The sequence below is a fragment of the Crassostrea angulata genome, chromosome 7 (assembly GCF_025612915.1).
Source record: "Crassostrea angulata isolate pt1a10 chromosome 7, ASM2561291v2, whole genome shotgun sequence".
NCBI lineage: Eukaryota > Metazoa > Mollusca > Bivalvia > Ostreida > Ostreidae > Magallana > Magallana angulata.
Window position 1 is genome coordinate 59,052,358 of NC_069117.1, and position 12,343 is coordinate 59,064,700.

Below are 12,343 nucleotides of genomic sequence, written 5' to 3' on the forward strand. Positions count from 1 at the left end.
ACGTTTTATGTTATACAGACTTCTGTATGGATGAGTATGCTGTGAGTGGACCACTGATCGTGGACGATAACAAGATCACTGTGTCCACCATCAGGGACCCCAGTCACGGTGGCCCAGCGGCCCGCATCCAGAGCCTGAACCCCCTGAGGACACCCCTGGGATGGAAGGCGGCTGTGGATGACACTAATCAGTGGATCCAGGTGGACCTGGGTAAATCTATGATCATCCGCGGAGTGACCACCATGGGGAGTGTCTCTAGGCAGGAGTGGGTCACATCCTACAACATCCTGTATAGGCTGAACACGCAGGAGGACTTCTATCAGGAGCCTTACGGAAATGTCAAGGTCAAGAAGACACTTTTATATGTTGAAATTCCCTGCACACTTGAATACTTATAAAATATTTTTTAAAAATGAAATATTTTTTACATGTATTGTCAATTTTTTTTTTAATTTTGAAAATCACTCTCAGTACACTTTTTTAAATCTCATAAAAAAATATTGAAAAGATGAAATGATATTGTCTGTTAATTATTTTATCCAATGAAATTCACTCTCTCCTGAATTTTTAATTCTTAGAAAATCTGGTTTAAAGGTTAAATTTATTATACTGTCATTTATTTCACAGACCATTCCTGGAAACGTTAACAATAATGAGACGGCAACCTACTTCTTTAAATCCCAGTTTCAGGCACGATACCTCAAGCTCAAACCTGTGACATTCAGCGGGGGGATCTCCCTCAGACTGGATATACTGGTCTGTCAGCACGGTAGGGAATCTCCAACACATTTATCTTGTAATTGTGTACACTACCGGTATGTTCAGTTTATTATAGCAACAACAATTAAAGTTGACAGATAATAAGTCTAAATATAAAAGAATCAAAATATATATGATGCACAGAAGCTTGGCATTGCATGAACACATTTACATATGATTCTTGACTTATATTCAGATCTAGATAATTCATACATAAACTGATTTATACATGAAATAGAATGTTTTTCCCTGAAAATGAGTATACAGTGCCAAATATAATAGGGTTAAAAATATTCAGTGATATTGCTATTGATAACTGTAGGTTGTAATGCTAAAGCCCTTATTACGGGTCGTAAGAACCTCCCTGATGATCTGATCGCTGCCTCCTCATCAGTGGACACTGAACACGGTCCCGCCCGGAGCCGCCTCAATCAGCCCGCCCAGGGACCGTACGCTGGGGCCTGGGTCCCTCTCTATCAGGACCTGCACCAGTACATAGAGGTCTCACCTTGTCTCATTGGCATGCTTTTATTACATGGAAAAAATCAATACCACATCAGATACACTAGTATATAGAAAATACATTATAGTCCCATTTACATTAACTCAATACATGAAAAAAATTAATAACAAAGGACTATATATGATATGGGCCTAAAATGGCCCCCTAAAATGAACATCATCATTTTACTGTAATTCTTTGTTTTCTTTGTACAGATGTTCTAACATTATGTTCAGTTTGATTCAAGTGCCAACAATTTAGAAATATGATATCATAAAGACAACCTTTTCCTTCCATTTTTGCATTTTTAGCATAAAACAGCTTGTTTTCAAGAAGTTTTTCTTTCAGAAAACATAGAGCGCATGCTTGAACAAACAAAATATTTTAATCAGAGATGTAACTAGCCAAGCCTGATAACTGACAAAAAATTTTACTTGTTCAAGCATGCGCTCTATATTTCCCATTCGTTAAAAGATAAGAAAAATGTCAATTTTTGACCGATTTTGATTGAATTATAGAAATAACGTCTTTTCTGACGTCATATACTGCAAGTGAGTTCAAATAAATCAAATAAATAGGTCAAAAATATATTTTATATCAACTTTTCTAAAAAATAACATAACATTTTATTGTTCCCAAAACACTTTAAAAGATGGCGAATTATGGGGGCCAAATTCAACTCATATCATATATAGTTCTTTAGATAGATATGTACAAAGTGGGTTTTAATTAGAGCTGATTGATGCATCCATTTCAGGCAGATTTTGGTGTTGAAATACAACTAGTTGCCATAGCAACCCAAGGTCGACAGGGAAGGTCCGAGTGGGTCAGCCAGTACACGCTGTCGTACTCGGTGGACGGACGGCAGTGGTTCCCCTATGATGCCTTCACCAGGGTGCCAATTGTAAGTGCATTAAGCTGGTTACAGAAAATAACTATATATATTACATACAATATTTATACTAATGTAAGTTGTTTTGTAATCTGGATATAGGGGAAAGAATGACTTGTATGTGCAATTTTAGTCTTTTGTTTGTTTCTGATATAGAAATTTGAAGGGAACTTTGACAGTGACAGCATCAGAAAGCATTACTTGAGTATTCCCGTGGTAGCCAGGAAAATCAGACTCTGGCCCACTAATTTCCACACCAGAATCGCTCTACGATGGGAAATCTATGGATGTCCAGGTACTGGCCACAAATTGTGTAAAGAATATGATAGTTACTGGTAATCATAAATTATGAAGTTGTCACAAATATTTTTTATGATTGAAATCAGAGATGAAATCCTTACAGAAACTTTTTGGCTAGTGTTTCTTCAACCTAGCCTGACTATGATATACAGAGAGATGAATTCCTCACAGAAAGATTTCAACAATGGTTTATTTAACCTAATATCTTAATTAACCTCATACAGGGGCTGACTCAGGTGTCCGGGTGGGCTGTTACGCTGACAATCCACAGGACAGGGACTTGACCTATGAACCTTTCACCGACCCCTCAGTAGGGATGTGGCCCCCAATGTGTGTCCACCATTGTTTTAACAAAGGATATTACTACGCCGGGCTCCAGTCCCAATTTAAGTGTTTCTGTGGAAACTCGTACGGGAGATACGGTCCTGCCAGAGACTGTAACCTGAGTTGTTTCCCTTTGACCAGGTACCAGTGTGGAGGAAAGCAGTCCAACATGATCTATACAACAGGACTCAGTAAGTTTGTCTACATATACAAAAGGACTAAGTCTGTGTGTGTTTATATACAACAGGATTTAGTATAATGTTCTTAAAGACACTATATTATGTTGTAAGTGCTTTCAACTCTTTATAATGTTGTAGGCGCCGCTAACTCTGTCTGTATTATGTTGTAGGCGCCGCTAACTCTGTCTGTATTATGTTGTAGGCGCCGCTAACTCTGTCTGTATTATGTTGTAGGCGCCGCTAACTCTGTCTGTATTATGTTGTAGGCGCCGCTAACTCTGTCTGTATTATGTTCAAGGCGCCGCTAACTCTGTCTGTATTATGTTGTAGGCGCCGCTAACTCTGTCTGTATTATGTTGTAGGCGCCGCTAACTCTGTCTGTATTATGTTGTAGGCGCCGCTAACTCTGTCTGTATTATGTTGTAGGTGCAGCTAACTCTGTCTGTCTGCCGGGCTGGAAGGACTACAACAACCATTGTTACCTGATGATCCTGAACAGGTACAGCTGGAGCATGGCCCGCTCCAAGTGCCAGACCATGGGGGCCGACCTGGTGACCGTCAACAGCCAGGCTGAGCAGGACATGATCACCAGCATCATCAGCAGCAGTGAGTGCACTCACCCAGTAACCACTCATTATAATAAATTACAGCATCATCACAGCAGTGAGGGCACTCACCCAATAACAACTCATTAAAAAAAATTACGGCATCATCACAGCAATGAGTGCACTCACCCAATAACTACTCATTATAATAAATTACAGCATCATCACAACAATGAGTGCACTCACCCAATAACTACTCATTAAAATAAATTACAGGATCATCACAGCAGTGAGTGCACTCACCCAATAACTACTCATTATAATAAATTACGGCATCATCACAGCAATGAGTGCACTCACCCAAAACAACTCATTATAATAAATTACTGCATCATCACAGCAGTGAGTGCACTCAACCAATAACAACTCATTATTATCAATTACAGCATCATCACAGCAATGAGTGCACTCACCCAATAACTACTCATTATAATAAATTACAGCATCATCACAGCAATGAGTGCACTCACCCAATAACAACTCATTATAATAAATTACTGCATCATCACAGTAGTGAGTGCACTCAACCAATAACAACTCATTATAATAAATTACTGCATCATCACAGTAGTGAGTGCACTCAACCAATAACAACTCATTATAATAAATTACAGCATCATCACAGCAATGAGTGCACTCACCCAATAACAACTCATTATAATAAATTACTGCATCATCACAGCATTGAGTCTACTCAAGTAGTTCATATTGTATGATGATTACAGTAATCACTGTAGCAGCAGTAGTGAGTTTACTCGCTCAAATACAACTCTATGTATTTTGAATAATCACTGAGACATCTGCAGTAGTGAGTGTACTCACTCAAATACAACTCTGTTATTTTGAGTCATCACTGAGACATCAGCAGTAGTAAGTACCGGTACTTGAGTAGTTAATACAATATGACAATGAGAGTACCAGTAATCACTAACATTGTCAGCAGATTTTCTTGATGTTGAATGTCTTTTTTGACAATAAATTTTAGACCAAGGTTTTACTTTAAAGTAATTACATAAACATCTTTATTATCTGAGGAAGGATTTTTAAGATTCAGTAGGTTGTAATGTTTATGATACATGTACACAGTTACAAACCATTTTTTTAGACTCGGGTTCTGACGCTTGGATTGGCCTGAATGACCAGCATGAGTCGAACCTTTTTGAGTGGGTGAGGGGAGACAGAGTCCGATTCACCAACTGGAACATCAACCAACCGCGACAACCAGGGAACACCAACCAGAAATGTGTCATGCTCAATGCCACAGTACGTACAGAGTTATTACGGAACACGTCATTATCCAACTAATGTGCCATAACCTGACTGGCAAATCCAGCATCTTAAATGTCTAAGATGACATTCCAATCAAAGATTACAATCTAACAAAATACTCAAACAACTTGCCTGAACTGCAGTTCTGACATGTTTTCAGTACCTCTATTGAACATGGTGATCCAAACATTATTTTAAGCTGACAATCTGACATACTTATCAAACAAATATCACTACTTTATATCTATTTCATTCTAGGTTTATATCTTGTTAGATCATAGTATTCAAAAGTTGTTCAATATCCCTCAGACTGCAAACTGCCCTCAAGAGGGCTCTCTGTCTCCCAGAATACAGTGCAATTCCAGAGCAAAAATATCTTATCTTTAAACAAGTTTTAATTACATTCACTTGCCTGTTTGTTGCATACAAAAGGCTCTTCTTTCTGGGATTAAATGAGGGTTGCTTTACAGGACGGAGGGTGGCAGACTGACAACTGTGACTCCACATACCAGTTCCTGTGTGAGGCGGACAAGAGACCGTCGGAGAAACCCACCACTACCCCACAGGTCCCAGGCTGTCAACCGGTGAGTCTGAAGACCGTAGAGTCAATCAAATTTATAGGGACAATTTTATCAATTTTTTTTTTAATTGTCATAAGGATTTGATTCTGTATGTCATGAATACAAGGTGCCTATAATTAATTGTTGGGGATGTTAATTGTGGGTGAGGGGAACATCAAAAAATGTCTACTGATTCCACAGAATATGTTCCAGTTTCTAGGACTAATATTGTAGGACATATCACCGTTTTGTATTATAAGTACTCTTGTGTGATATCTTTACACCTATACCCAACCCTATCTATCCGTGTGCTCTGTAGGGGTGGAAGGCGTACCGCTGGTCCTGCTACCTGATGATTGACATGCCACGAACGTTCAGGGACGCCCAGAGAGTGTGTCGGGACAGCAGGGCCACCCTGGTTCAAATCAATGACCGGTGAGTGTCCATTCCATCTCTTACAACATGCCCTGGTGAAAATCATCTCTTAAATGTCAAACCCAGAGCACAGAATGTTTGCTTTACAATTACTACAACCCGAAGGGAAAATTATATCAAATATCAAACCCAGAGCACGGACTGGGTGCTTTACATCTACCACAACCCATAGGGAAAATTATGTGAAGTATTAAATACACTGCTAATAAATGGTCACTGACTGGAACAGGATATGATACAGTGGGAATGCAGCTTTGATTTTCTCTAGTTTTACATTCATGTAACATGAGTATAAATATTAAAACTTATTGATATGGACAGGTATGAGCAGGCGTACCTGTCCAGCACTCTGGGACAGAAGACAGGTATGTACTGGACGGATGTGACGGACCTCAGGTCCCCGGGCACCTACCGTTTCTTTGACAATGGTTACCCGTACCTGACCTACACTAACTGGGGGGATCAGAGACCGGCAGGTACGTATAGAGAATTTGTAATATCACTGAAATCCATGGTCATTATTGGAACATGAAGTTATGTTTGAATCTTTATAACAATATTCTTAGACCTCTCTGTTAGATTGTTTTGTATTCAGTAACCTTTATGATGTGTGTACATGTGAACAGTATAAAATGTAGGCCGTTGATGATGTTCACCGTCCAGGGTCAGAGTATCTAAGTGCTGTTCTGTAGGGGGTGTGTCTCGCTGCGTGGCCTTGAACTCAGGGGCTGGAGCCGGCCTGTGGTATGACATCATGTGTAATGTGACCTCTGGGGCGATCTGTGAGAAGCTGAGGCTGGGGTACACCAGTCCCGCCACACCCCCTCCAACGACGCCTGGCCTGCCCTGCCCTGCAGGGTGGATCGAAATCAGCAACTTCTGCTATCAGGTACCAGATGTAGTAATGGTGGTAAAATCATTGAAACTATTTCGCGGATCCATTTATTACAAAAAGATTTCCTTTTCTCCCTTCCTTATTTTCATATGGACAGCTCATTTTTTTGTTAAATCAGTGCATTGGAATGTGAGTAAGTGAATATAATTGTCATATTACAAGTATATTTTGATGATTATTGGACTTATAATGATGTGTTTGCTGTTTGTAGATCAACAACATGCCCCAGAATAGGAGGGCTTACTACAAAGATGCTCAACAGGACTGTCAGAACCAAGGGGCGAACCTGGCCAGCATCCACAGCCTAACTGATGCTGACGCCCTCTGGCGGAGAAATCTTGTGTAAGTGATCTTTCAAAGAAACTTTTAATTAGCAAGAATTTTTAAAAATTTTCTTAAATTCAGTATATCTTTTGATTGTGTTGTCATGTTGTAAATACCGTAATTTTTTTTGTTTTTTCAGAGGAGCAAAAACAAATTACTGGATTGGATTAGATGATAATCATGTTGATGGAAACCAGAAAGGTGAACAAGAATTTGTCTGATAGTGCAACATCAGTATTTTGTAGCAATCAATCGATTAATCAATCAATCAAAATTTATATACATGTCTTACATTTATTATAGTTTGTGATCTGATGTAACCTTTGTTATGTATATAAATTATGTTTATCAACAATCAATCAAAGCGAATGATTTTCCTGACAGTGTACAGATGGACAGATGGCTCCGCTGTGGATTACGTGAACTGGGGCGACAATGAACCCAACAACTTCCACGGCTCCGAGGACTGTGTGGAGTTAGTCGTCGGGAACGGGAAGTGGAATGATGTCAATTGTTACTCCAAACGGAACTGGATCTGTAAAATAGCTAAAGGTAATTCAGTGTTATTCCAAACGGAACTAGGTCTGTAAAATAGTAAAAGGTAACCCAGTAACATTTATATAAACATTACTGGATTTGTGAGCTTGCAAATGATTTAGAAAAAACAAAATGTCTTTTACAAGGATATTGATATTAAAAACCTATGTATAAAATCAATGAATGTTTAAGATACATCCAAAAAAGCAAAATCTTAAAGAGCAAAGGGACTTGTTTTTGTTCACTTACCAACAGTTTGGTATTTTGATTATTGTATGACTTATTATCATGTAGCAGTATGATTGAGTTCTATATGTGTTAATTATTTTGTTGTAGGCTCAAGGTCCTACCAGATTAGAACTACCCCCTTTGCTCCTTCCCCAGGACCTCGTAAGTGTTGAAGCTAACAGCCATTTACTCTTGTCAAGGCTAATTTAGTTGTCATTATGTAATTAACCTGTTACAAGTCTAACTCTGTGATGATGTACCTTAATGTATTAATTTTCTGTAATCTCCATATAAGTGTCTTTGTTTTTAGCTGGAAGTTGTGGCTCAGATGTTGGGTGGTTGTTCTACAAGAACCATTGCTATCTGGTCGTGGATGGGGCGGGGAACCAGGCAAAGACATGGCGGGAGGCTCGTCGTTTCTGTCAGAGTAAAGGAGGGGACCTTGTCTCTATCGGCGGTGTACTGGAGCAGTTTTTTGTTCAGCATCAGGTCAGTGAGAGAGAGGGGACCGTCTATAATTACTACAGGATATATTTATCTAAAGAGTTCAGATGAATATGAGAGGGAAACCTACTACTAAAGGTCATGTGTATCTTAACAGTTTGAAGAGTTGAAATGTGTGAATATAGTTTTTTTTAAAGTGAAAAAATGAAAAACCAATAATAAGAAAAATGAAAAAAAGCAACTTTCAATAACTTACAAAAAACTAAACTTCATACACAACGACCAAAAATGTCCAGGTTATTTGTGTTATTTGGTGAAGTACAAGTTTGAATAAATAATAATGGTTAACTATATCTATGTATCAGATTTTCTTGTGAATCAGAAAATCAAGATATACTGCTCTAAACAAACCATGTATATTAAGAAGAATGCATGTGTTTGTTTCAGATCCTGAACACCTCGGCTGCAGACCTGTGGACTGGATTGAGTGAGGTGGACTTTGGTATTGGATACAGGTAAGTTAATGCATTCACCTCCACATAATGGATATATTTACTCCCAGCAGAGTCTCGTGACCAAGTGATGGATATATTTATCAAAAAGATTCTGTTTTATTTGAAGTGTTCCATTGCAGTGTCAGAACTTAAACATTCAGTAGAATGCATATGTAAACTTTTTAAAAATTATTACGGTAGTTGGTAAGTGTGTTGCTTTAATGTATAGTAAAATGAATACTAGGTGCTATTGAATAGCAAGCCTCCAGAGAGTGCTTATCCATTTAAAGGTTTTGAACTTGGATATCCAAGCTCAAGCAACAGAATATTACTTACTGGTAGTTGGACAAATTACTCAACCCAACGAAAAGGCAACAAGATGGGTTCAATAAACTTGTTCAGGGTGAAAACCGGTAAACCAAATGTTAATTCACTGCGAGCTGGAGAATGAACCTTAGTCCTGTATGATGTATAGCTCATTATTCCGACACTCTGTTTAAGGTGGTCTGACAGTAGCACGGTGTCGTTCGTAAACTGGAGTCCCGGAGAACCCAATGACTTCTTCGGAGCTGAGGACTGTGTGGAAATCAGAGTGGCTGATGGTGAGATTGTCTGAATTAAAGAAAGACAGAGGCGTGTTCAACAGAGAGACTGCTCGCGAGCGCTTGCTAAAATTCCCTATACCTGTAAGACAAATTTTGGCGAGCGCTCATGAGCGCTCACTTTGTTGAACTTGCCTCTGGATTATGGATATAAAGACTGAAGCTGTGTGTAGATGAAGACATATGTTATTTGACTGTAAAATTAGATTTGTTGATCATCACATTTACCTCTTTGAATTTGTTTCTATATATGCAAGCGTATAGTGTTGATTGCAGAACTGTATGGTAGGTGTTGATAACCAGATACTGTGAACCAACTTTTACTCATGACAACTTCATTTCACGATAGACTTGTAATTAAATGGCTTGTAGAGACAAATTTCCATCATATCAATTGCCAAATGTTTAAAATCTGTAATAAATTCAGACGTGTTCAGACTTGGGCATGGTTCATGGTAAGAACTATTTGCCATAACAAAGTTCTAAAAAACCTCAATTTTCTTGTGTGTGAATAATATTAAAAGTTGATGTACAATACTTGTTGCAATCAGTTTTTGGTAAATGATCATCTTTGTGTCTCCAGGTAAATGGAATGATGAGCACTGCTCCAGTCGGCGAGGGTTTGTCTGTGAGAAGAGGCAGGGTGCAGCCCCCACAAACCCTGTCCCCCCCAAAGTGACAGGGAACTGCCCCGGGGGATACTCGGCGGACAGATTCAGCAATAAGTGCTACCGGGTGTTCACCACCCCCATGTCATGGTCCAATGCCTCCAAGTTCTGTATGGGGCAGGGCAGGGAGAAGTACTATCTGGCCAGCATCAACAGTGAACTGGACAATGGTAACTTTAAAATCTGTCAACCATTATTCCCTTTGCACCAAATAAATCTGTCAACTGCCAGTAACTGTGCACCGTATATCCAACTTTGTTCTAGGGAATTCTGATGTAAATGTTGAGATATAGACTAGAGGAGTGTTTAAAAAGTATGCAAGAGATTAATTATTGTAGAATTCTTAATACAGGACTTAGTAGTTTTACTGATATAATTCAATTATCTAGCTTATATCGCTGACTTTGTCACTACTTGCTTCAATATGCAAGTCATTTGAAAAGTATGTTTAGATTGTCAAAGAATAAATCATTTTACATTGTAAATGCAATGCTTCCATTTCTTTCCAGCATTTGTAACAACCTTGCTTAGGGACATGAACTTCAGTCCTTGGATAGGGCTAGTGAAACAGAGCGATGGAACGTTTCGCTGGGTGGACAATAACGATGTCACGTACACCAACTGGTACCAGGGGGAGCCCAACGGGATCCGAGGAGTTGTAAGTGTCTCACAGTTAGTGTACATTTATTGTCCTGTTTTGAAAAATATTGCAGGTAGATGAAAAAAATGGACATTGTAGAAAGGTTTATGAGTACAACATATGTTACTTGTAAAACATAGGTTTACATATATAAAATAGGTTTACATGTACAACATATATTTACATGTAAAGGTTTACATGTACAACAAAGGTTTACATGTACAACATAGGTTTCCACGTATAAAATAGGTTTATAGATACAACAAGGGTTTACATGTACAATGTAGATTTACATGATCAATATAGATTTACATGTACGACAAAGATTTACACGTACAACATGGTTTACATTACACGTTCAACATAGGTTTATAAATACAACAAAGGTTTACATGAATAACATAGGTTTACATGTTAAACATAGGTTTACATTTACAACATAGGTTTATATCTACAATATAGGTTTATATGTACAACAAGTTTACTTGTAAAACATACGTTCACACATACAAAAACAAGCTACTGTGGTTTCATTAATATTCAAGGGCATCAATTTTCGTGGAAGAAATAAAAATCACAGTTTCAAGGATAGGTAAATTCGTGGCAAATGACCCTATCAATATAAAATGTTAATAGAAATTGCACTTCGATGAACATTTAATTTCGTGGATCAACTAAACAACGAAATCCACGAAAATTGGTATTCAACGAATATTGATGAAACCACAGTAACTATTTTATTGTAGATAGATTTACAACATGTACAGATAGCATTTCCGTATACAAAATGTTGACATCACAGACATTGACTTTTTAGCTCACCTGAGCTTTTCTGATCACAATTTGTCCGTTGTCTGTCGTTCTCGTTGTAAACTTTTCACATTTTCATCTTCTTCTCAAGAACCACTGGGCAGATTTCAACCAAATTTGGCACAAAGCACCACTAGGTAAAGGGGATTCAAGTTTGTTCAAATGAAGGGCCATGCCCTCTTTAAAGGGGAGATAATTGAGAATTATTGAAAATTTGTTGGTATTTTTCAAAAATCTTCTTCTCAAAAACTATTTGGCCTGAAAAGCTTAAACTTGTGTGGAGGCTTCCTCATGTAGTGTAGATTCAAGTTTGTTCAAATCATAGTCCCTGGGGGTAGGATGGGGTCACAATGGGGGATCAAGTTTTTCATAGGAATATATAGAGAAAATCTTTTTAAATCTTCTACTTAAAAACTATTAGGCCAGGAAAGCTCAAATTTGAGTGAAAGCATCCTCAGATAGTGTAGATTCAAATTTGTTCAAATCATGTCCCCCGGGGTAGGGTGGGGGTAGGGTGGGGCCACAATTTGGGAATAAATTTTTATACAGGAATATATAGAGAAAATCTTTTAAAAAAATTTCTTTTAAAAACTATTTGGCCAAGAAAGCTCAAATTGGCGTGTAACCATCCTCAGATAATGAAGATTCAAGTTTGTTCAAATCATGGTCCCTGGGGGTAGGGCGGGGCCGCAATGGGGGATAAATTTTGATATATAGAGAAAATCTTTAAAAATCTTCTTCTCAAAACTATTAGGCCAGGAAAGCCCAAATTTGAGTGGAAGCATCCCCAGATCGTATAGATTCAAGTTTGTTTAAATAATAGTCCAGGGATAGGGTGAGGCCACAATGGGGGATGAATTTTTACATAGGAATATA

At 38.3% G+C, this 12,343-nt stretch overlaps 1 protein-coding gene across 1 annotated transcript in view; it reads left to right on the plus strand.

Annotated features, from left to right (window-relative positions):
- LOC128156682 (uncharacterized) overlaps nt 1-12,343 on the plus strand; it is a 54,888-nt gene that overhangs the window by 33,346 nt on the left and 9,199 nt on the right. Inside the window, exons 46-66 of the mRNA XM_052818907.1 lie at nt 19-344; nt 628-769; nt 1,082-1,260; nt 2,019-2,165; nt 2,310-2,448; nt 2,678-2,968; nt 3,383-3,562; nt 4,667-4,824; nt 5,301-5,414; nt 5,710-5,825; nt 6,147-6,301; nt 6,518-6,714; nt 6,932-7,062; nt 7,184-7,245; nt 7,429-7,596; nt 7,918-7,971; nt 8,120-8,298; nt 8,701-8,768; nt 9,249-9,349; nt 9,933-10,187; nt 10,527-10,675. Of these exons, the coding sequence (XP_052674867.1) occupies nt 19-344; nt 628-769; nt 1,082-1,260; nt 2,019-2,165; nt 2,310-2,448; nt 2,678-2,968; nt 3,383-3,562; nt 4,667-4,824; nt 5,301-5,414; nt 5,710-5,825; nt 6,147-6,301; nt 6,518-6,714; nt 6,932-7,062; nt 7,184-7,245; nt 7,429-7,596; nt 7,918-7,971; nt 8,120-8,298; nt 8,701-8,768; nt 9,249-9,349; nt 9,933-10,187; nt 10,527-10,675 (3,311 nt within the window). The remainder of the gene's footprint in view (nt 1-18; nt 345-627; nt 770-1,081; nt 1,261-2,018; nt 2,166-2,309; nt 2,449-2,677; nt 2,969-3,382; nt 3,563-4,666; nt 4,825-5,300; nt 5,415-5,709; nt 5,826-6,146; nt 6,302-6,517; nt 6,715-6,931; nt 7,063-7,183; nt 7,246-7,428; nt 7,597-7,917; nt 7,972-8,119; nt 8,299-8,700; nt 8,769-9,248; nt 9,350-9,932; nt 10,188-10,526; nt 10,676-12,343) is intronic.